The sequence below is a fragment of the Phycodurus eques genome, chromosome 8 (assembly GCF_024500275.1).
Source record: "Phycodurus eques isolate BA_2022a chromosome 8, UOR_Pequ_1.1, whole genome shotgun sequence".
In the NCBI taxonomy this organism is placed as follows: Eukaryota; Metazoa; Chordata; class Actinopteri; order Syngnathiformes; family Syngnathidae; genus Phycodurus; species Phycodurus eques.
The window spans coordinates 25,965,093-25,990,891 of record NC_084532.1 but is presented as its reverse complement, the minus strand read 5'-3'; the positions used below and the strand labels follow the sequence as shown (position 1 = coordinate 25,990,891).

General features: G+C 42.6%; 2 protein-coding genes across 5 annotated transcripts; both read left to right on the top strand.

Annotated features, from left to right (window-relative positions):
* The first annotated feature begins 668 nt into the window (after window positions 1-668).
* On the top strand, window positions 669-5,720 carry LOC133406825 (zinc finger protein 623-like). Its single transcript, XM_061684793.1, has 2 exons — window positions 669-1,299; window positions 2,153-5,720. Exons 1-2 carry the CDS (start codon window positions 1,107-1,109, stop codon window positions 2,770-2,772), a joined length of 813 nt encoding a protein of 270 aa, XP_061540777.1. The 5' UTR covers window positions 669-1,106; the 3' UTR covers window positions 2,773-5,720.
* Window positions 5,721-6,682: 962 nt separating this feature from the next.
* On the top strand, window positions 6,683-22,789 carry slain2 (SLAIN motif family, member 2). 4 transcript variants are annotated; one of them, XM_061684263.1, is made up of 10 exons: window positions 6,683-7,381; window positions 11,398-11,540; window positions 15,647-15,817; window positions 16,331-16,504; window positions 16,645-16,986; window positions 17,202-17,348; window positions 18,396-18,464; window positions 19,464-19,502; window positions 20,637-20,859; window positions 21,576-22,789. In XM_061684263.1, the coding sequence occupies exons 1-10, from the start codon at window positions 6,933-6,935 to the stop codon at window positions 21,634-21,636; spliced, it is 1,818 nt and encodes a 605-aa protein (XP_061540247.1). In that variant the 5' UTR covers window positions 6,683-6,932; the 3' UTR covers window positions 21,637-22,789. The 4 variants fall into 4 exon arrangements, with proteins under 4 accessions (XP_061540247.1, XP_061540246.1, XP_061540248.1 ...); XM_061684262.1 differs by having other exon boundaries at window positions 18,393-18,464; XM_061684264.1 differs by lacking the exon at window positions 19,464-19,502 and having other exon boundaries at window positions 18,393-18,464.
* The last annotated feature ends 3,010 nt before the right edge of the window (window positions 22,790-25,799 follow it).

The following is a 25,799-nucleotide window of genomic DNA, read 5'->3' as shown; positions in this document are numbered from 1 at the left end:
TAAAAAGGCTTTATGCTGTTTAATGGGACAACCAGTTCAAGTTCACTGTCAGACATAAAACTAATGATTAAATGTGTATTTAAAACAACCAACGAGCTTCATCTATCTTAATGCTAATGTAATGGGAAACGCCATAGATAGGCTAACAAAAAGCATCTTTGTGGAACTTTTATAACCCATTCAGCAATGGATATCTGAACACAAACTGAAAACTAACGTAGACGTGTGTGACAAATGGGATGTGAGGAGTTTTATAGTACAAATATATATATATATATATATATATATATTTTTTAAAAAAGGGGAAATGCAGTGAAAAATAATGGTTATTGTGGTGAAAAGTGCTACATGATATCTTGGTATCAAAGGAGTAATTAGGGAACAAATGACGAGAACAAAGTGAGGAACTGAGGAAATATGAATAAATAAATGTGGACAAATATAAAACTAATAATGGGAACTATGTAATGAAGTAGAATCAATTTAAAGTTAATTACGATTAAATGCAATATGTGAGAGGTGCTTATTAAAAATAATTGGAATCTAAGATATTGTGCAACTATTAAAAAAACGATTTCGTTTGATGAAAATCTTGATTGCAAGACGAAGCAGTAGTCATTACCGATCGTTTGGGGGCGGTAATGCGCTCATAGTTTGATGAGCGTCGTTAAGCACGAAGAAGAGGTGCAATTTTTATTGTATTTTTTTTACCCCCTGGCTGTCTTTGATTTTCTACCGTGCTGCCATCACACTCATCTGACGTGTGAAAAGAAGAAACGTTCTCGCAGCGTCTCGAAGTGGACATAAAACCGTCAAAGCGGACTAGTTTGGAGTTATTGGGGTTTGCTTAGCTTGCTAGCGGGCAAACGCAAGTTAGCAACACGTCGCTAAGCTAAGAGCTAGCACTACTGCGTTACTAGTTTGGAGTTATTGGGGTTTGCTTAGCTTGCTAGCGGGCAAACGCAAGTTAGCAACACGTCGCTAAGCTAAGAGCTAGCACTACTGCGTTACTAGTTTGGAGTTATTGGGGTTTGCTTAGCTTGCTAGCGGGCAAACGCAAGTTAGCAACACGTCGCTAAGCTAAGAGCTAGCACTACTGCGTTAAAATGCGTAAAGTCGCAATGTTGAGAGAATTAATGAAGCAGCGGCTAAATGTCGGCGTGGAGGAAATATTTCAACATTTTGACAGAACGATTTTGGACTATGAGGAGGAACTTCGTCGAACAAAAGAGGAGAAAGAGCGAGAAGGCAAACTACTGGACGCCGTTTTAAAGTCTCATGGAGGCTTACGCCGAGCAGGTTCGTACTCATATCATTTAACACTTATTTATTGCTTGATTTTAGTAATGAGGAGAATTTAGCATTGGCGGAGGTTAACTTGAATCCTTCGATGACATAGGGCGCCACACCTCAGTTCAGCCTTACACAGTTGTCACACCGGGTAACACCCTATTTAGTTAAACTCAGTCACCCATATCACCCCACGTGGTAATGTTAATGTATCATAATATCGTATATTTTTGTTCTTTTGGAATATTCTGTGGTAAAGAAGGAGCTAAGCTGAAAGGCGAAGCTCTCAATTTACCGGTCGATCTTCGTTCCTACCCTCACCTATGGTCATGAGCTGTGGGTCGTGACCGAAAGAACGAGATCCCGGATACAAGCGGCCGAAATGAGTTTCCTCCGCAGGGTGTCCGGGCTCTCCCTTAGAGATAGTGTGAGAAGCTCGGTCATCCGGGAGGATCTCAGAGTAGAGCCGCTGCTCCTCCGCATTGAGAGGAGCCAGATGAGGTGGCTGGGGCATCTGATTCGGATGCCTCCCGGAAGCCTCCCTGGTGAGGTGTTCCGGGCACGTCCCACCGGGAGGAGACCCCGGGGACGACCCAGGACACGCTGGAGAGACTACGTCCTTCGGCTGGCCTGGGAACGCCTCGGGATCCCTCCGGAAGAGCTGGATGAAGTGGCTGGGGAGAGGGAAGTCTGGGCGTCCCTGCTAAAGCTACTGCCCCCGCGACCCGACCCGGATAAGCGGTAGAAAATGGATGGAATATTCCTGACATCAGAGTTGACAGCGCAAACATTTTCAAATGGTATTTATTTCTCAAAACATATTCATTTGTCGTTTTCAAAACCCATTTGTGTTTTCTTGCAGATGTAGAGCATTTGTTGGAGAATCCAGAAGAGGTTCCCTCTGAGCAGCAGCAGCAGCAAGAAGAGGAGGGGTGCAGCCCGCGTTGTGGCTTTATTAAAAAGGAAGAGGAAGACAGCGTGTGGAGCATTCAGGTTGGGGAGACCGCTTCCAACACGGCCCCTTTGAATGGTGTCCTTTTGAAGAAAGAACAGGATGAAGGTCAGTCCTCACAGCTTTGCCACCCAAGTGTGGAGAAGTTAAATGAAGGCGAAGCTGATGAAGAACACTGCGAAGAACCTAACATTGCTTACATAGACGACACCGTGTCTTCCGAGACGCACAACGAGCCCTTCGTCTGCTCGCAGGTCGGCTTTGCCAACATGAGAAGGGAGAGACATCCCACAGAGGCGCGCTTCAGCTGCCCGAAGTGCGGAAAAACTTTCTTCGCCCAGAGACGCCTGACCAGACACCTTTTCATTCACATGGGCGCCAGGCCCTATGTGTGCCCCGTGTGTGGCAGGGCGTTCGTTCACAGCAAACAGCTGAAGAGACACAAGGGCACAGTCCATAATTTGTTTATTTCGAACCAAAAGTTTTACGAAATCAATCTGAACTGGAGAGACCCGCGAGGACGCACATGAGCGAGAAACTCTTCAGCTGCGGGGCGTGCGACAAACGCTTAGCTCAGAAATATCGAGTAAGAAAACACAAGTCTGCCACCGACAAGCGCGTGAAACTAAATAGATGCATTTTTTTTTCATTATTCTATAGCAATTTTTTTTTTTGTCAACAAACTCTATTCTAGGCTACACAGGTTGATTCTTATTCACTGTCCATAGCGTTTATCCTCATGAAGTTTACGGGTGAGCGGGAGTCCATCCCAGGTGACTTTTTGGGTGGAAGAAGCTGGGTCGCACCCTGGACTGTTTCCTTACCAGTCACATGCACATATTGTTATGACCCCCGAGTTATTACAGGTTGTTGTAGTATTTTTGTTGTAGTCTATCTCTGTCTGACGGTGGTGCCGTATTATTATATATTTGAATTGAACCACAAAAAGATGTTGCGATTGTAAGGAAGCAACGGATAGCCACGGAGAGCAAACGTCGATGTCTGTTAGTTAAGAAAGCAGTTCAAGTGGCTTTAGGGTTGGGCAGCCATTTTGTGAGAGACGTGCATTTCATTTTCATTAATTTTGGTTGAGGCGGTTTGATAAAATGGATACATTTAAGTAGAATTGTGAGCCTACTCTGTGTATGATTCGCTAATAAACTACAAGGCCCCAAACTGAGAATGTAAATAATCACATACATCACTTACTGTATTTGATTTAAATAAATCTTAATTGCTTTAAAAGTGGTTGTTCACACGTGCACATTGAAAAGTTAACTGCTGAGCCAGTTGAATGCTGTTGCTAACCAAAAAAAGCACCACATTAACAGTATATGTTGAGGTTTTGCCATGTGTTGTAAATTAGTTCCCTGCATAATATTAAGATGTCGTATCAAGGCTCAATGTTTTTCTTTGAGGAGCAGTTTTGCTACTCATTTCTTAATTTGAGAAGCAGCTTTGTAATTTTGAAGAATTTTTTTTTTTGCAGGTTGATAACCGGGAACCGAGGCAAGGGTTTTATTGAACAAAAATACGACAATATAATGGAGTAGAATTTAGGGCTGCAGCTATTGAATATTTCGGTATTCAAGTATCCTACTGAAAATTCGATGGAACAGTCGAGCATGTGGATAAACTATATTTTTGCTTGTTTAAAGAGCAATTACCAATACAAAAGAGAAAATTAGACCTTTCACTTAACGTATGACTAATTGGTTTCCATTTTTAGATAATGCACCATTTTAATTTTGTAAATTGACGTGTATAAATTCAGCTGCTAATATTTTAGCATTTTATGACATAATCAGAATCAGAATCATCTTTATTTGCCAAGTATGTCCACAAAACACACAAGGAATGTGTCTCCGGTAGTTGGAGCCCCTCTGGTACGACAACAGACAGTCAATTGACAGAAAACTTTTGTGACATAAAGACATTGATTTAAAAAAAAAAACAAAAAAACAGTCACTGAATGTCTCCAAAGACGAACGAAAAACAAAAACAATCGTAGAGAGCGCGTAACCGAGGCGACGACGAACAATTACAAAGACTATTCTTTGTGCAAGTTTTGGAAGTGTTAAATTTGTTCCAACTAAAATGAAGGAACCTCGAGAGAAAACAAATCCAAAATCCTCCTGTTTGGGTACATGATTAATTTTTCTTTTATTCCTCTCTGGCCACATTTGTACCCGTCACCTTCGTAATAAACAAGTCCCACATTTAACGGTACTCATAATTAACAGAGACACTCCTTAGCAATAATGTTACGTTAGTAAGTTAGTTTATCTCTGTTAATTTCACCTTCGTCTCTCAGATCCCACGACGCGGCGTGTTTGTCAGAGTGAAAGGTCTGTGTTATAACGAATGGGTGCTCGTCTTGCATTTTACTATGAAATACTCTGTTTTGCCATTTTCTGTGTTTCTCTTTCATTTTGGCGTTGCGTCACATCTTGCAACTGCTGTGTTCCTGCTCCTTCAACCGAATCGCTTCACTTCCGCATCCTACTTCACACGCATTGGTGACGTAAGCGCGTTGTGTCACATACGCCCCTGCGTGCGTTTGCTTTTCAATTGTTTTTTGAGGCTCGAAATGCGAATTTGAACTCGCAAACTGTGACGCGAGACCGCTTAATTTGAGTCTTGCATATTCATCAATGTAAATACTGAATAGGCATGTTTCAGAAAGTAATATTCTGTATAATGTACTCATAGAATGATGTTAGAATGTGTACACACAAATCATGCTAAAAACAGTATTAACATTTGTTTTTTACTGCTGAAATACTGCACGTAAAAAAAAAGATTTTTGTTTTGACTTGTGAGAAAAAACTTGAGATACAAGTGCTGTATGGTGCCAGTGACTAAACTCATTTCGCAACTCGAATTATTGAACAATTGTTTAAAAAAATGGCTACGAGCTGTTTATTGACACTCCCAGTTAAGTTTGCTTTCAAAATAAAAATAAAATTACACATTTAAAACTATATAGCCTCGGCTAGCTTAATGCTAACAATGGGAAACGCCATAGAGGTGCTAACAAACAGCATCTCATTGGGAGTTTTATAACTTTTACGCAACGGATAGCTGAACACTAACTGTGAAGTAACTATGTAGAAAGGTAACACAATACTCACAGGCATGTATGCTTTATCCTCTGTGAAGAAAGACTAATATTAGTGCGGCTTACTGAGGAATGAGGAGTCGATGTGTATGTCTATTATACTGCCCCCAGGTGGTCAGGGCGTGCACACCAGGAGTAGCACAATGCCAATTGAAATGAAACAAAGTTTAATTTTGAAAGTTTAATTCACTATATTCAATTGGAAAAAACGATTTGCGAGTGTTTTGAGTGGTCAGGTCACGGAATGACATAAAATAAATATAAATGAAAGAAAATATGTATGCTGCATTAGTTACATATCAGTATAAAATAAATATGCAGTATTTTTTATTTTACATATTTCATACTGCTGAAATATTGCACATATCAAATATATATAAATGAATTAAAATGCCTCATATATATATATGAGGCATTTTAATTCATACTGCTGAAGCTGTGTACATACAAAATACATATAAAATAAACAGCATATATATATATATATATATATATATAAAATAAACACGTTTTTAATCATACTGCTGAAGCTGTGTACATACAAAATACATATAAAATAGCATATATTATATGCTTATAGCATATATATATATATATAACAACATATAACATATAATAGATGCTATTTTATATGTATTTTGTATGTACACAGCTTCAGCAGTATGATTAAAAACGTCCATCCATCCATCCATTTTCTGAGCCGCTTCTCACTAGGGTCGCGGGGTGATTAAAAACGTGTTTATTCTTATTTACATTTTTATTATGCTGCTATATTTTTATTGTACATATGAAATAAATACTGTGTAGATATGTATTTTAATTGATTTAAATGTAGTTTGTGTGCAGTATTTCATCAGTGTGAAAATAAAGCGTAGTGCAGTATGACTTATTTTATCCTGCTGACGTATTGCACATTAAATACAATTTATTTTGGATTAATTTTATATGGACAGTATTTTAGCAGTGTGAAAATAAGTACTTAATAACAAATGTGTGTATTATGTTTTATACTGATGAAATATTTTATACATTTAAATACTGTAATTAAAAGCAATATTTCGTTTTTATTTAATTAAATTTTTTAATTTTGTATTCGCGGTATTTTGGCAGTGTGGAAATAAATATCTAATTAATAATACATTTGTACTTTTTTCCTGATTAAATACAATTTTAAAAAGCATAAAAATGGTTTTCTCATCGAGAAGCAACTTAATAAAAAGTTGCGCAACAGGAGCTTTTTTTTTTTTTGTCGCGAACGCGCAAATAGGTGTTGGTTTACGTGCGCGCTCCCGTTGGAGATGACGTCAGCTGCCAGAGCCTGTCTCAAACGTTGTGACGTGTGTTGTGGAAATGGCCGAGGAGGGACAAACCCACAAGACAATGTTAAGCTTTTTAACTCCGTCAAACAAACACCGCGGGTGAACGACGTCTCTCCGGCGGACACGAAGGACGGTCGCGGAGGGGGAGGGAGTTCGAAGGAACCGACGAGCGACTCGAACCGCCCCGGACCAGCGCCTTTTCTTCCCCCGGGGAGGAGGGCGCTGAGTGAGGGTTAGTGAGGGAGCCACCATGGAGGACATCAACTCGAATATTAACGCCGACTTGGAGGTGAGGAAGCTCCAGGACTTGGTGAAGCAGCTCGAGAAGCAGAACGAGCAGCTCCGGGGTCGCTCCATGATGATGTCGGCGCACCACAGACCCCACAGCGCCGGCTACGAGTCCTTGTCGGCGGCGTCGTCGGCGGCGGCGCTGCTCTCGGGGCGCGACATGGCCGGCTTCGCCCAAGGGGTGGGGTTAGGCTACGGCGACCTGTTGGAGAACCGCCGCTGCCGGAGCCCGCGGCTCTCCTTCGACGGCGTCAGCTTCAGGAGGCCGTACGAGAGTGAGGGCGCCTCGGCCGCCACCTCCGGGTCGGCCCGGAACTCGCGGTGCTCGGAGGGCGAGACGTCTATCCTGGACCAGGTGGACGTCTTGGACCTGGAGGTCATGGACTGTTTGCACGAGGACGAAGACAGCTGGTGAGTGGAGATGACAGCTGCCGGGTGGTGGTGGTCCCTGAACGCACCGTGAAACCTGTTGTTTGTCGATCAGACTAGATCAGGAGTGGTTCAACTTTTTCATCCGAGGGTTACGTACAGAAAAATGAAAAGATGCAAGCGACACTTGGACATTTTTTCATTGTATTTAGTAAACATACTAAACAATAGAATCATTCTCCAATTTTATATTGTTTAAATAGAATATTATAGTTACAGTGGTGCCTTATGAGTTTAATTCATTCTTGTAACGCAAATCACTAATCTACTGTCCCTATTGAAATGAATGGAAATTCTCTTTGTGCATTCCAGCCCCTCAACAAAACCACACTTTTTTTTGGGTTACAATTTTAATAATAATAATTAAAAAGCACTATTATAAAATACAAAAACTAAGGATGGGCGATCGGGCCAATAACGACCTTATTTCAAGGTATTGGGTACTCGTGAAGGCTTCCGATAGCAGCCACCGATACTTAAGGCAAAAAAATACATCTGCCGTTGAGTAAGTCATCCTCGCCAGTAGTTGGCGCTACGCTCTGGCAGTTTGACACTTTGGCGACTCACGTGCGTCAGAATGCAAGAAAGGTCTTTGTTCACAATTATCTCATTGCGTTCATCGAAATTTTATGTATGGACTAGTAATACTTTTTATCGGTGAGTACTCAAGAGTGAATACTCATACTGGTATCGGCCTGAAAAAAAGTGATATTGAACATCCCTAATAAAAACATAAAAAGACTAAAGAAATGAATTGGGTTAATGTTTAGTACGTGTCGCTAAAAAACAGACAGCAAGCCGCAAATAGGCCTGGGTCATAGTTTGGACACCACTGCACTATATATATATATATATATATATATATATATATATATATATATATATATATATATAGTGCAGTGGTGTCCAAACTATATATATATATATATATATATATATATAGTGTATATATAATAGTATATAAAAAAGAACTGGTTATATAAAGGGTAATTACTGTACATTGGGACTCGCTGAGACGCAATAACTGTAGCGTTGTACCTGTGCCTTTAAGGGGCGTGGTCTAGTGAGTGACAATCAGGAACATGACCAGTTCGTTTGGAATTTTTCTTCGATAGCTGCTTCAGATGTTGTCCCTCCTCTCCCGCCGAACAAAGTACGCTTGTCGGGCTTTCTGTCTTTCTGCATACAAATACTATACATATTTTACAGAAGTGACTAATAAACTGCACGACGCAAGCACAGTTAGCCTCATTATGGAGAACTATTCACTGCCGAACTGTGCAGAAGTACTGTTAAAAAAAGGTGTAGTATTGTTTCATCACAGTACTTTTCTAGTATCGGTATGCCGTGCAATCCTAGTAGGGAGTAAAATGCAGTTCACCTCTTCTTTCCAATAACCTTTTAAGCCAAAAGCCCAAAGACTTGGACATTGAAGTGTAACGTGCAGTCAATATAATCAAAAATAAAATCTGTGCATGAAACAAATGAAGTTTAAACGGTCCTCATTTATGTGTCCCAACTGTTTTGGTCTATTTAAATGCACTTTGCAATTGTAGTTAACGAGTTATTACTTGTCCTTTTTGTTTAGTCCTTTCTCAAACCATGAAAACGAAAATTACCCTAACAGTCTTCACTGAAAAAAAAAAAAAAAGTTGATCTCCTTGGTGTCCTTTAATTGCCCTAAAAATTAAATGCTGGCCAGTAAAAGATAGCTGAAATAGTTTTTACTGTCATATGGTGGTTTTGTCATCCATACAAACACAATTACTCAAGCAACATAAAGTGACTTATCGAATGAATTACAGCTGGGTTACACGTGTACATTGCTTGGCTTGTTCCAGCACTGCTTTTGGTGCTCGAGAGCTGTTGTCCTGCCCGGCAGCCATGGTTACATTCCTACGCAGAATTCCCCGCAGCCAAACAAACACAAGCCGGCCACTAACGCTGGAGCTCGAGAGCAAAACGGGCAACCCAAAAAAGTGATTACACGATGAGGATCAGCTTTAATCCGCGTTATCCCCAAATTTGCATACATAGAGTGAACCTCTGTTTATTGCGGGGTATACGATCGGTGATATAGGGAGATTTATTTCTTTATTCTTATATTTTTTTTTAAGTAGTTTTACCTCGCCCATCTGCTTTAAACACATTTAAACTTTGTGAATCACACTTCAATTTATTTCAACATACTTTTTAAAAATATTCCTTAGTGTCCAGAAACATCACGTGTCACAGTACTCACAGGCATACAGTGGATTTACTGTGCTTTGTCGAAACGACAGCTATTACTTATTCTGATTTTGCTCAACTGCAATTGTCGTACTTCCCAGTTTTCTGGACTGTAATTTCAGGAATGTGGTTGGAGATGTTTCCTTTTGATTGCATCGCAGGATGTTTGCGTTATTTAGGAGATACGGACTCTTGTTTTATCTGCTCCGATGGCGAGCTCCTGTAATCTGGGAATTAGCCTGCGACTGGATTCTGGATCATCTCTTTAACTTTCAGCGTCTCCTTGCTCGAAAAGGAAGGTTGCATTGATTAAACTTTGTCTCAGTTTGAGCCCGGAAGATCTCTCCTTTCATCAGGAGGGACTTCCTGTAACGGCTGCGAGTGCAGCTGAGCTGACAGCTGCTGACGGTGATTTGGTTTAGTAGTGGAGATTCCTCTTGCTTCTCTTGCTGTTCTTTAAAAGGGTCGTGACACCCCTTTTTTGGCGTTTGTGTTGGAAACAAAAAGAACAGGCTTTTTTAAAATTTTATTTTGTTTATTTATTTATTTTTAAAATTATTATTATTGCAGTGTGTCTTTGAACCAGAAATCCCAGACTTTTCAATTTTGAGAAGCGCCACTGGTACATTCTTTTAAAGCATTAAAGATGTGTAGTGAACCGCCACAAAATTATTATTATTTTTTTCCAACAGTTGCTTGTTTGTATGTGTTGCTGGTCTGTGTGTATTAAAGTTGAAACTCTTTGAAAGTTTAGAATTACCATCACATCTATGCTAATTTCCGTTAGCCTAGTCTATGGTGCTTAGGGTTACAGGTTATCATTCATCAGACACAACGATACAATTTGGTTGGTTGAAACTATTTAAATATACAATGATTAATTCTATTTTGTTGTATGCTCTGTATGTGTGAAAATAGCAGTTGTCAGAAGGTTTGTAATTCCTGTAAAATCCATGCTAATTTGGGTGAGATTGTCTGTGATGTCTACACAATTCCATGTTGTGTCTGTAAAACAACCACATAACTTTACGTGTGTGAAACTCAACTAGCTTAATGCTAACACACAATGTAGGAGTTGTAGGAGTTGTTTGAAGGTTAATAATTATCACAAGGCCTATACTAGTTTCGGTGAGCCAATCTATGGAGTTTTGCATTGATTGCATTGTTTTGCTTGTTAGCATTGAGCTAGCAAGCTTTTCGCATTGAGCTAGCAAGCTTTCGCTAGACGAAATGATATGGTTTGGTCGAACATTTTGGTGTTGAAATATCCAATGTTAATTTCTCTTTGTTGTCCAATTGTGCCAGCGAGAGAGGAAGAACAGACACTCAAGAATACTTTAATAAATGTGTTTTAATATGTTTTCAGGATGTTTTATTAAGTATTTTTTTTTTCGCATGGAAGGGGTAAAACTATAATTTATTAAAAAATATATCTTAGATGGTCTGGAACGTATCCCCTACAATTAACGTACTTTTGGCCACAGAATGTGAATAACCGTATCGTTTGGTGGAAACGTGGCTAACTAACTCCAAATTGAGCATTGTTATCTTCGTGCAGGCAGATTTTTTTTTGTTTTTGTTTTTTTTGACAACGCTCTTGTATTAGATCTTGAGTGCTGCGTCCACAAAGAATATTTTCCACTGATCGTTACTGTGGCTAAGACGGAATCTGGCTCACACAGAAGACATACCAAAACCAGATTGTTTCCACACAGTCAATTTACAGGCATGTCTCCATATGAAACGTTTGCTTCTGTGCTTTTTCTCAGGCTGTACGAGGCCAAGCTGAACAGTCCCCTGCAGAAGGCGCTGAGCCCCGTCGTGTGGTGCCGCCAGGCCTTGGACAACCCGAGTCCGGACATGGAGATGGCCAAGCGCTCGCTCATCCACAGGCTGGACCTCACCATGTCTGGTAATCCGCAACATTTTCAACTTGCACTTCTACTCTGGACACTTGCGCTGTGCTCTCGTCCGACGCTTTGACCGTCGCTAAATATAGAAAAATAAATATATCTCGACTGGGGGGAGGGGGGGGGGCACACGCCTCCTTGTGGCTAAACTGAGAGTTTCCATTTAGACAGCGGTTTGCGTCAATGGTACCTTGATTTCCGAATGCACTTTTTTTTTTTTTACTTTGTGTTGCGAGCCAAAATTTTAGGTACGAGCAAGCTGACGATAGGCCGCCACCGTTAACCGTTAGCATTAGCTTACCCCCTTGTTGTGCCTTAGCTGTGGACGCTGCAAGATTTATGCTCCACAGTCTCCGCTATGCGGGAGCGCTCTGTTTTCTTGCTGCTCTCATTCTCCTCAAATAAATGTGTCTTTGTGCAAATAAGTAAATAGATAGATGGTTCTATCAATAGTAATAGTAAGTAACAAAATTAGAGAATAAGAAAATGACAAAAGTAAACAGAGCTACATTTAAAATACATAAAAGTAACACAATTGGAGAAAAGGTAAATATATCTATAAAAATACTAAAATACCTTTGAAAAATGTCATCTTACACATACGTAATAAAGACCCTGTCACACCGGGTTCTCAATAATGCGTTCAGTGCGGCGTGGTGTTTGTATTTTCTCTTGGTACTAGTTAAACCCTTATTTTGAAGTGTCTTCTAGCTTGTATATAATGAGGTTTCACAAGACAAAACCCGAGATGAGCGCTGAGTGCAAGCACAGTCTGCTGCTGGATGACTAAGAGTGCAAGTAACGGGCGGTGGCCTCATCGCTTGTAGGTGTGGAAGTAGGATCACGTCACCCTCTGGGAGACTCATCCCTCGTTTTGCCGCCGACTCCACAAAACGCACGCACGCCTTCGCGCCCGCTCGCTTAAACGGACGGGCGCCTGGGAACGCTGTCGCCATGGAGTGTGTGCGTTAGCCACGGGAACGTGGAGTCTGCGGGCAAGACGATAGATGGGAGCTGTCAAGTCTGCCCGCACGCGCGCAGCGAGTCACTTGCGCATCAGCCGGCGGGCCTCAGTTACGTTACAGCACGGAGGAGACTCGTTCGAGATAATTGCCGGAGTGAAACCTCGCGAGCGTGAATGAGTCGATACTCGTTCTGCTCTCCCCCTCCCATACCAGCTGAAGAGTCTCCGTCTGTAAAGTATAAATAAAACAAACTACTTACCCTTAGGAGATACCTGACAGATGTGCAATTATGTATTTATTTAATTGTATTGCTCATATTGTACAGGCGTGCACTTTACATACACTGTACATAGTTTAAATGATCAATAATCCTGTATTTTTTGCATTGAAATTGAGCCGTTTCCCTAAAATTGGTTAATTCAAATGTATACATTCTTTTTCTTATTTATCTCACTAAATAATTGGTTGATTTATTGTACATAATAAAATACAAAAAAACTACTAAACTACATTTTACATATACATTTAAGGTTCTTATTTACTTGAAGAAGTAATTGGTTTAATAATTTGAATCAAATGATTTATGCCGCAAGATTTATACTCCACAGTCTCCGCTTGGCTGCAGTGCTCCATTTTCCACTGCCGTCAATTTGCCTTCGAACAATGACGAAAAATGAGCGTTCATGTTAGCTTACGCTGTTCCTATGGCTTAGTTGTGGACACAACAGTGTTCTCCTCCACAGTCTGCCCTTTATTTTGTCTCTAATTGTATAACATGACAGCAAGAGGAGCGCCTGGCCGAGCTCCTTCATCCCCCTCAGCGTCAAATCCCCTCAGGCTTCTCTTGTCCTGGTGTGCCATGACCGCCCGCGTAAGCAGCCACTCGTTCTCCCCTAAGCGACACCGATCACGGCCGATACGAAAACATCTCGGACAGCTTGTCTTGTCGTGCGAGGTGGGTCGTACGAGGACGTCCACGCTATAAAGCGGAGTTTAACCCGTATCCCTGCCTCTATGGTCCAAAACGTTGAGCTCTAACTGAGCACCGTGCAGTATCCGTACAATATCACGAGGTATACGTTCCGGAAACCATACTACCAAACCATGCTAGTTTTAGTCAGTTTTAGTTTACTGTCAAGCTTAACAGGAAACAAAGAGAATTACATGTTCTATATTTAAAACAAGCACATAGCTTCGCTTTTAGTCCGCTAGCTTAATGCTAACATAAGCGATGATTAGCATCTATGCGGCTGTCTTTAAGCAACAGATGTTTGCACAAACGATGCAGCAACACAGGAAAAACAACAGTACTCAGTCATATTCTGTCGCATACTGCTCCTAGTGGCCAAGGTGCACAAACCAGAATGAGCAGCACAATGTGCATTGAATTGAATGAGAAAGTGTGAGAAAAACTGTTTGATCTGTTTTAATTCAATTTAAGTCTGTCATACTGTATGTTTTTATGAAGTAGGGTGCGATTTTCCTCATACAAAATACATTGCAAAATCTTTTGTTGCTGTTTTTTGGGGATGCTAGAAGGGATTCATGGCATTTCTTGTCGTTTCAATGGGGAAAGATGATTTGCAATACGTGCGCTTTGAGTTGCGAGCCCGGGCGAGGAAAGACTTATGCTCGTATCTCAAGGCAAACAAACAATTGCAAAAAAAAAAATTATAATAATATGACAAAAGTAGCAGGGAAAGGCCCCAGAAATCCGAAGTTGTGTTCTATTTCACCTCAGCGAGCGTCTGCTGTCCTGCACAGGAAAAGTGTTGTCACATGACTTAATGACAAACCTCAGTAACAACAAGGTGGCGGCGCTTTGTTGAGCAAGGGGCTAAATTTGGCAATGTAGTGAACACACACTGCAAATGGGTGACGTTATTTCTCCCAGACTCAAGACAAAATGACAATGGGGAATTCAAAATGAAAGGTTATATAATGACGATGTATTTTGGCACCCATTTTTCACGGCAAGTCCTTGAAATGTTCCTTAAACTTGACATCGTGCTCTCCACCCACATTAGCCCATTTTACCAGCTGTTCTAGAGCATTTTGACTCATCTTTCAAGGCGTGACTCATTCACAACATAAACTGCGTCATCTTTTCTCACAATCGGGACACACGCTTTCTACTACCCATCGCGACACGCACTCTGTTGCTAGTACCACACGTTATACATTCTCTGTTTGAATGTGAGGTGCCTAAACTTGTCGCGCCGCCAAAACGCGTCGAGCCGAGAGTCAAAACTTCATTTTTACCGTCTGCTCAAAAGCCGTGCTGATATCAAATCCAAAGCGATGCAATGCCGCCATCTACATAGATCTGTCGGTCATTACGGTGGGTTGCAAACCCGAATTTCACAGACAAGCTGGGTGGGACCCTCTTCCACACCTAGCCATTGCAAAAAACACACTTGAAGAATATACACATCGGTGGCAGTAAAAAGTTGGATTCCGTTTGACAAATGAAAACGTCCACGGCAGCGAACGGGTTAATCATCAAACGTTGACGCGACGCTCTGTCCACGTGAGACGGCATAGACAGAAACGCTTGGCAATTTAGTGCCGCCGCTTGTGATCGGGGCTCATTTGGGCAATAGACGTGTCCACCCAATTTCATGTTTATCTGTTTTTCCTAACTTTCCTGCGGGCGCTACTGAGTGGATTTTCAAGAAAAATCAACTACTTCTACTCGTAATGACTCCGAGTGTCACTTGAGTAAATGATCTCTGCATTATAGATTGTGTATGCGAGGACAAGAACCGGACGTGCCCATGCAGTCTGGAACCCGACCTCATGACTTGAGAGCTCGCACGCGCCTGCATTGTGCTCCCGCTTGAATGCTTTCTATTGAGTCCTGCTCTCCGTCCGCTTGAATACACCCCGCGGCAGACTGCAGAGCGACCGCGAGCAAACACTGTCAGCGTTGTTGCGGCCCACAGACTTGAATAGCTTCCACTTGCTCTAAGAATTTGGAGTGTGCCTGCGGAATTGACTGCATTTGGTACTCCGAGCCACTTTATGAACAGCGAACTCTCGTTTTATCATGGGGGAGACGTTCCACACCCTCATAGGTGAAAATCTGTGACATAAAGAGACCATATGAATGAAACACATTTAAACTTCTTAAAACCTTGCAGCAAACAAGCGTCGGAGCCTCTACGGGAGCTGCTACAACCAGCAGGTGACCTACGGGAGCCCGTACAGCCCAAACGCCGCCAACAGCCCCTACAGCAGCGGATTCAACTCGCCCTCCTCCACGCCCAGCAAGGTGCCCGTCGTCAGGCAGCAGCTGATGCCCGTCAACGCAGGTGCGACCGCAGGACTAAAGGCCAAAACCCGGCCGATGTTCAAAGTTTCTGGTTTAGATCGCCGCAGTCTGGTTTGCAATGGTAAATCCCACCCAATTAATTCGACGACGGAGGAGCAAAGCAGTGTTGTCCGTTAATCGAGCAAAGAGCGCATATTTTACACGAGAAAGCTCTTTTAAAAAAAAAAAAAAAATACAAAGTTGAAACCTAATCGCTTGCGAGAAACCCGATTTTGAAACCCTAATGCTTCCATGAAAACCTAACGTCCAATCCAAACCCTGGCTAGAAACTCATTTGAAACCCTAATCCTGTCCCCCAACACTTGCCTTGAAAAACTATTTTGGAGACCCTAACCCCTGCTTGTTGCTATTATAACGGAAGCTTTCATTGAAATTGTTGCAGATCAGAATAAGTATAAATGCACCGGTAATGAAAAAACATTTTCAAGTGTCTACAGGACGACTTTTCGCCCACCCTGTATGACTACTTTAAAGCAAAGTTTTTCCTCTGCAGCGCACCAGCGCAACGCGGCGGCGGAAAGGAACCCGCCGGCCATCAGCCCTCAGTCGTCGGTGGACAGCGAGCTGAGCACCTCCGAGATGGACGAAGACTCGGTGGGCTCGTCCACCACCTACAAGCTCAACAACGTCAACGACGTTCAGATTCTGGCGCGTATGCAGGAAGAGAGTAAGTGGCACTTCCTTCCTGTGTGCTGTGACTACAATAAACTGACAAATTGAAAGGTGCACGCGCGTAACTCTGTGTGTGTGTGTGTGTGTGTGTGTGTGTGTGTGTGTGTGTGTGTGTGTGTGTGTGTGCGCGGTCAGGTCTGAGGCAGGACTACGCCGCCTCGGCCTCCCGACGCAGCTCGGGCTCGTCCTGCCACTCGCTGCGTCGCAGCACGTTCAGCGACCAGGAGCTGGACGCGCACAGCCTGGAGGACGAGGAGGAGGCGGCGCACCCGGCCTTCCACCTGCCCTCCAGCCGCTTCAGCCCCTCGCCTCGCCACTCGCCGCGCGCCTCCCCGCGGAACTCGCCGCGCTCGCGCTCCCCGGCCCGCTCCGTGGACTACGGCCGCGGCTCGCCTCAGCCCGCCATCAGCCGCCTGCAGCAGCCGCGCCACTCGCTCCAGGGCCACGACACGCAGACCAATGTGGTCAAGAACGAAGGTGAGCGCACAGAAAGCAGCGGATAAGAAACTCATTTTTGTCGCGGGCCCCATTATACTTCGGGTTTCCATCAGAGACCGTTGTGGCTGTGAAACTTTATTTATGAGGACGAATTAGTGTTTTTTTTTGATGGGGCAATTTTGTCGGTATCGGTGGGGGATTGCTGGACTAACACCTTGCACGGCACACATCCCCGAACTCTTCTTCCTGTGCAGAAAAGCTGCGTCGTAGTCTTCCTAACCTCACGCGCTCCAACGCGGCGCCCCCCCAAGGCCCGGAGCCCGTCAAGAACAGCCGAAGCTGCGAGTCCAACCTGCAGCTGCCAAATGGAGGATCCCCAAGACACCAGAGCCAATCAGCTCGTGAGTACCACGCACACACTCACACACACGTCCACGATGCCTGCATGTTCGCGTTAACTCTTTCTTGGCAAACTTTCTTTTGCATTGCAGCACATTTTGTCGTGAGACGAGCCTCGGGTATTATTATTCATAGTTTTAGTTGAAGTCTAATAAGAAGTTAAATTCTGCTAATAGTCAAGTGTGGCAAAACTAGTGACGATGCTTGTGGTGATGGCTTTGAGTGTGAGTCTGTTTATTTTACAGAAATTCCTGTTGCGGCTGTTCCTTCTTTTGGAAAACGTGCCGGCCAGAGAAAAAAGACAAACATATGCAGTTAATCCTTTTTTTGTTGTTTTTATGATTTGCCTTGATTTGTCTAACACTCGTATCTCAAATCATCGCTCCCCGCTTCAAATGAATAGAAACGCCATTCATCCATTCCAGTCCCACACAGTGCTCCTTCTGGTGTGTGTGCCGTGCCCACCAGGGGGCAGCATAACGTAGACAGAGAGAGATTACAGCGTCCCCTCACAAGAGTCCAGACTATCCATTTGATGTAATCCTTAAATGTGGGATGAAGTTAATGGTATCCCTCTTAATCCGAGAGCTCTTAATCCTTCTCTCCGTTACAAGTGGCACAGCGCAGGGGTCCGAGGGCAAGCTGCAGTTTGCTAAACATGCTTCTATCCTGCCATGTTTTTTTTTTTTAAACATTAAGCTTTATCTTTAACTAAATCCTTCCTTTGGAAAGCCATTTGAGCATTTATTCCATGTCCTTGATATCCAGTCTGAATTGTCTTGGATTGTACATGGACCTTAAGATGGACATGAAGAACATGGCATAAATGCTCCAAGAGCTTTCCATCCCTTCCTTGGCTTTGGCATGAGGCGCTGACTCCCTCCCACTTGACTGCTGAACGGAGCTACGGGCTGGCACATGTGTTTGGCTGTGGCGTCCTCTAGCGGCATGCGACCGCACTGCAAAGGCAGGCCTCAGCGTTGCAGTGACGTGTGTGTATACGTGTGTGTGTGTGTGTGTGTGTGTGTGTGTGTGTGTGTCCACAGCAGCACCTCAGCTCCCGAGACACTCGACCCCCAAAACCAAACAGCACCTCCAAAGCCCGACAGCGCGGCGAGGTAACAGGCCCAAAGCAGCTCGGACGCTCTCTGACGTCCACCTCGCTGTCCTCCGACTCACCCGATATAAGGGCTGACGGGATGTTCAACGTTAATTCGGCACAGTATGAAGAAAGCTTGACAAGCTAAGATGCAATGTCAAGCAGTAGACCGCTAACCTCTGCCAAGGCCAAATTGTTGATAAAATTGGAAAACCAAAACAATGAACAGTGCCTTCGCCATCATCGCTGGTCAACAAACGACACATATGTCCAAATTTAGTTTTTTCATTTTCGTCTAAAAAAATAAGAACACATCTTTTTCTTTGTGTTCTGGATTTAAAAAAAAAAAAAAATAAACTTGCTTATGCAGTAACCTCATTAAAAAAAAAAAAAAGTCATGATCATAAAGCATCAACACCTTGCTCCTCACACATACACAATCATGAACCCATGTTACATAAACTTCTGCATTCAGCAGTTAAATTATTCAACATAAAACAAATCACCTTCACATGTGGCTCACCAATCGTATTAGCTAGCATACTAAGCAAAATACGCGTATACAACTGACATCACACACGGGCAAACAAATATGCGCACAAGCACTTTTGGCATTTACATGCAATAATAGATATAAAGGAATACAAGCGAATCGTAACAGCAAAGTAGACTAATCCTGCTATAAGTAGCTCGCTGCATCGGGAGAGAAGCAGAAACGTACTTTCACTTTTGACTGGAGGACGGGTTCCCCCCAAACATCTGCGAATGCCGAAGCGCGAATATGTGGCGGTTCACTGCACCTTGATCAAGATCCTCACCAGCAGGTTCTTCCTTGGTGCAAATGCCACGCCTCCTGGAATTCACTGGCACATTTTGCACTAACCAATCAAACTTCTGTCGTAAAGGAGCCGCAAAGTTGTTTGGGATTAATAATGTGACGACGACGCACGTCATGGGAGCCTGTAAACCCGACCGACCTAAGGCCTGTGTCTTTGTTGTTTTTGTTGTCTTTGTCCAGTCCCACTCTCCTGTTGCTTCGGCGACGAAGTTGACTTCAGTGAGTATTTCACTGACGGCTTGCCGCCGCTGTTGTTGCCGTGGCTCCTCGGCGTGGTTTTGTGTCCGTGTCGTCGTGCATCTCATTCTGTCGGCTCATCATAAAAAGTAGACCTCCACCAAGGCCGCTTTTTCCCCCACTGCACGGCGTTCACGCTAGCAGGTTCTACAACGTACTATTTATGGTTGTGCCACTGTAGGAGTTGAGGAATACGTGGCGAGAAATGACGTATGCTAACATTAGCTTACTCTTGCTGCAGTATTGTAAACACTCACCTACTCGCCAATGTTTCCGTAGGACGCAACTAAAACTCTCCACGTAATTTTGTGGCTTTTCTATAATTATAATTGCCTTTATTAATATTTTAGACCATGAATATACGCCAAACTACAATCCCAAATCCCTTTAATACAATTTAAAACCCATTTTACAACCTTACCCTTAATATGAAAAAAATAAATGGCTAACTGGCTCGATAATATTGCCACTCAGCAGAGTAAAAACACATGCGGCGGAGACTCTTGCTAATCCGCTAACAACCCCGGCTAAACTCAGCTCCTCCCCGATGTATCACTTCAAAATGCTTCCTCGACACCAATGACTTTTTAGCCAGCTATGTGGCGCATCTTGTGCCATTCGGCGCACCAAAAAAAACAATTCGGTGAATTTTTGAACAGGTACCGACCAATATGTAGAACCAAAGCGAGCCAGTACTGTGCAGTGGGAAAAGCGGCACCAGGCAGAGCCATCCTGGGTGAGGGTACCGCATTATTGATACCCAACTCCTGCGTTTGCTTGAATGTTATCGTTAAGATTGATCCATTATTCACCTTAATGTTGACAAGAGGGAGGGAAAATCTTTGAAAACGGTAAACATGCTAGCGAGATGGATGAATAGACAGACATCCCGTGAGGGAGAATAGTCATAGCAGAAATAGTGACACATAAACACTCATTAATGTTATGGTAGGACTCTTGCTTCTTTTGCCATTGCCGACCATTTGAATCGTGATTGTTAAAAAGACATTCTTCATGCTTGGCTCTCCAATTCCCGACATTCATTTATTTTCCGGAAATCGTCGACGTCCGTGGTTTTGCGTCACGTTTGACACGCGCTGTCTTCCTCCTCCTCAGTTCCGCCGTCCAGCAAGCTGCGGGCGCCGGCCGCACCCTCGCCGCTGGCCTTGAGGCAGCCCGTCAAGGCGACCGCCAACCCCGCCGGCTCCGCCGCCGCTGCCACCGTGCCCGGCCGCTCCCTGATTCCGCCCCGCAGCGGCCTGCCTCGCCCCAGCGTCCCGGCAGGTAGCGGCGGAGGCATCCCTCTGCCTCGCAGCAAACTGGCACAGCCTGTGCGCAGGTAGGAAAATGCTACCAATGTGAAACGCCATAGATGGGCTAAGGAAAAGCATCAGTGTTGAGGTGTTGTAGCCCTATTTGAACACAAAACTGTGAAGCAAAACTAGACAGACAAGCTAACAATACTCACGGGCATATATGTTTTTGTCTTTGCTGCAAAAATGACTACTATTAATTATTATTTCTTTTATATTCATATTTTATATCTTTTAAAAATATTTAATTATATTAATTATTGTGGGCTATTACAAAGCACAATATTATAGATTGTGCTTTATTCTTTATTTAAAAACACATTACAAAAATGCAATATCATTTGCATTTTTTTCAATGGGGAAAGATGATTTGAGTTGTGTGGTCACAGAACAAATTAAACTCAAATCTTGATGCCGTCAGTCAAATTTGTTGCTAATCTGACAAATCCAAGACTTTAATCACCACAAGCCTCATCACCTTACCATTACATGGAAAATACTCAATAATTCAAATCATAAAACTGGCATTTAGAGGGTTGCATCCTCAAAATTGTTTGGTATTTACACGCAAGTCTAAAGTTTTCCTTTATTTAAAAAAAATATTTGTATGTATGGTGATTTTACAGCAGTTTGTGCATGGACATTTTTGCCAAGAAGGTATTCTAAAGGTAGTACTGCACATCTGAGGAGGGTACAAGTGTAAATGTGACTTTTGTTTTCTTTCTTTCCCCTCCTCTTCCAGAAGTCTACCGGCTCCTCGCATCTACAGCGGCACCAGAGACAACTTGAGGGAAAGCTACTAGCTGTTTGCCCAGCAGAGGGCGCTCTAATCAAACTGTCAATCGTGCGAGGAGTGAGACCGCATGGCACTTTATTCTACCTTGATGACTCTTAAATCACAATGTCCCAGGAATATTAAAAAAAACAAAACATATACAGAATTCATAAGAGGAGGACATCCTCCAGAGAGGCCCGTGAGAACGCCAAAGAACAAACTCAGCCTTCTCTGCCATGTACGCCACGCCAGAGGGCTCATTTTTTATTTTTCATCCTCCTTTAAGCCTTCGCGCACGTCGGCGAGGAACCTCGAAGACGACAGTGAGCATCCTCTGTGATGATGTCGGCCAGCAACCGCTGTCATCACAGCGGGAGACATCGACATCGGCGAGTAACTTCGATGATGCCGTCAGAGAGCGAGCGTGCTGAGACACCCAAACGATGACATCGCCGTGCGACCTCTGCGATGCTGTCGGCGAGCGTCCGCCGCAGTAGCACCAGTGCGGGGCGGTCCTATTAAAACAAATCTTTCCTCGTTAAAAAAAAAACGAAAGAAAGAAAAAGCACTCAGACAGAATGCACAAGTTTATTTATTAAAATTATTTGTAGGGATCCTCTGATATTCTGACACTTAAAAAGTGCTTATGTAGCTACTAGAGGAGTTCTCTTGTCTCCAGCGATGACACAGGCAAGTGCTTGTTGACAAATTCTGGGCCAGAGCACTGGAATACTTCATATGCTACGTTCAAGAAAACTGGGAAATGTGATATCTCCGAGCGCCAACCAGAAAAATCACCACTAAGCAGATCTAAAACATGCAAATGCGGTGAAGACTGCTGGAAGTTCTTCCTTCAACCAGGGCTAAACTTAGCGCCTCCCAAATATATAAAGATCATAAAACAGTCCACAATCCAGTGTAGCTCTATTACAATTACTACTTTCCTATTAGCCATCGAATTTGCGGCACTTTATGGTGTTACAGAAAGAGCACAAAAATACGCCGCGAATGTGGCCGAACAACGGAGGATCCCTTAAAGACGCCGCACGTCCATATCAGTATTTTTTTATTATTATTTTTTTTTATGTTTTCTTATGTACGTTTGAACCTCAATTTGCATAGCTAACGCTCCAAAGCATTTTATACGTTTCCAAAGGCTCGACTTGCGCTTTTTTTTTTTTTTTTTTGTCAAACGTGAAGTGCTTTGATTCTTTCGACTTCAGTTCAGGTCTGAAACTGTCAGGCTGATCCAACAATAAGTTGACAATAGGGAAGAACTCTGGCACTGACTACTTCCTTTCAAACATGACAGCCTTGATTGTTTTACTGATGCTGAAATAGCGGGCAAGCTGGCCAAAGTCGGCCATTTGTGGCCCCCCAAAAAGTGTGAGGAGGCCTTTGGTTAGCATGTGCCAACTTTGGACTTTATAACATTTCAGCCAAATAAAATAAAAGGGGACATATTATGGAAAATGTACTTTTTAATGGCTTATATACAAAGTCTCTGGCGTGCCTACCCTCCCATCAAGTAAGGAAGTGTTGCCTCCAACGTGAAAAAGCAATCCATACTTAGTGGGGACTGGCTTTTTTTTAATTTTTTTTTTGAGATTGGGCATAGTTCGTAGCTGCTCGACTCCACCCAGGTCGTCATGGTAATAAAATGCATTGGCAACGGACACGGTGAGCAGTGGCTCATTTGCATGAGACAAAACAGGCTTGGAAAGTGTGCTGTAATTCTTGATCTAAGGATGTTTTGACTTAAGTCACAGATGTGTTATTAAAACATCTGGGAACTGTTTTATTTTTAAAAAACAGAAGAAAAAGAAAAGATGTGAATAATATGTCCCCTTTAATGGCTCCTTAAATACCCATCGATATTCTCAGTGTGTCATCCATGCTTAGAATAACGAAAGGGGAGGGGCAAAAAAAAGAGGAGAATTATCAGAATGATTAAATTTGTGTGCCAGTGTTGGTACTCATTGGTGTGGTGGCTCATTTATAAACTAGTGCCTCTGATTTTAATGTCTGTTATCATTTGATTTTTTTTATTTTTGGTGCCAATTTATGGTTTTGCCAAGGTTTTATTCATTTGCCTGCCTGCCTATTTTTTTAATGGAAATGAATTACATTTATTATTATAATTGCTTTGAGGAAGAAAAAAAAAAGTTTGACTTTGCGCCTTCATATTTATATCTAATGTGTAAATCAAAAGTTATTTATTAAAACGAGAGAAAAGGTGCCTCAGATAAAGATGAGAAGCTGGACAGAATGTTGCAAAAAAAAAAAAAAAAAGAAGCCCAACAGCAACCACACGTTTTGTGTGACACTTTTCTTTCTTTTATTTGATCTTTTTTAAAAGCCACAAACATGACAAGTTTTGTTTTCCTGTGTAAAATCACATTTCAAATAAAAACTCTAAAATCTTTTCCTTCCATTTTTACTTTTTTATTGCTCTTTCTCCACATTTCAAATAATAGAAAACATGAGAATTTTCAAACTGCTCCCACAAAGTGCTTGGATCTTCTGGACATTGTCATTACCTTTTTAACCTTGATCTTAATTTCGAAAAAGTCCATTATACTGTAATACAATATATTAAAACATTCACTGCCATTGACGGCTTTAGAAGTCAAATATCCATGTTAACTGGGAGGGCTGGCAGTATCTTGTCCGTCTCCAACAAAGTACACATTTTGTCCTTTGAGTGACTTTGAATCCACTGAGCGAGGACGCTGCTATTAAATGTGAAAGCGTACGAAGAATAATGACGTAATTTCTGGGAACAGATAACAGCATGAGTGCAGCTGCTTTTCTCGTCAGCATTCAACTTGTGTTTTCATTCACATCAAAGACAACTTAAGTGTTCAATGAACCTGACATACGTTTTCAAAAAACATAAGACAATACAGTGTTTACTGAACTTTAGCAAAGCGTTTAGTCTGCGTTTAATCTTACATTTGGTTTTGGTAAACAATTGGCAATTTAGTCGTCTATCGATCCTATGTGCATGTTTCATAAACGGTTTCATCTTGGATGCGCCTCATAGTTTTGCAAACCAAAGACAATTTAGGAGAGACAATTAAGTTTTCGAACCTTATGTCCATGTTTGTCATCAACATTTTTATGTGACAATTTAGTCTTGAATGAACGCTGAAGCCCAAAGTGGACGGAGCCTGTTGAAGGTGTTGGGAGAGACGTGAGTGTTGTTATTAAAAAGGTCTGATGACGGGCGCACATCTCTAGCGTCGCTTGCAGATTGGCATCAGCTCAAAATTGTCTCATTTATCAGACTTTATTTGAATATGCTCTCTCTCTCGCTCTCTCATCTTGCAGCAGTGACATCATCAATGAATAAGAAGTAATTCCGGTGGACTGTTCCCAGCACTAAGTAGAAGGTGATTATGGAAAGCCGCTTAAGCATTTATATGATATTCTTGATATCCAGCCCGGCTTTTCTATACTAGTAGCACATACATTTCAACTAGTTTACAGTTTTGCCTCACTAGTAACCTGCGGTTGTCCTACTAGTATGCCAAAGCTGTCCAACAAGTGAGGGCAAAGAGCGTACTAGTAGTACATGGACTTTTTAGATAGATATGGAGGATATGGGATAGATGCTCAAACGGCCTTCCATAGGCGCCGCACAGGCAAACATCATACTTTCATGACATACCCGGAGTCGGCCATTACTTTAATGGCTCTGCTCGAGGAGGCTGACGACAGCCCCGAGTCACCGTCTTCCTCCTCGTCCTCCACTCCTGGCGCGACGTCGCTGCTTTTATTTCCTGCGCGCGATGTCAGCGGCTGATAGCGCGGGATGCGGTCTGCGGACACAGGAACAAAAAATAAATAAAAAATATGAGATACACTCAAATCCTGACGAGATTTTACCATGAGGTCACACTCCTGTTTTTGTAGATCCACGCGCACACATTTTTCGTAAACATCTAAGCTAATTTACTATTCAGTCAACCTTTTACATACGTTTCTTTGCGAACATCAAAGCCAATTTAATCTTTGATGGACTGTTTTTGCAAACAAATTTTCTTATTTATGCAACCTTCACATCACAGTCGAGAGGGTCAGGCTTTGAAGATAGCTTGGTCTTGGGCCAAAGTGTGGCAATGTTCCGCAATCCACAGACAGACGTCACTGTTGTCTTAATCCACGATTTGCAGAGAGCAGAAACAG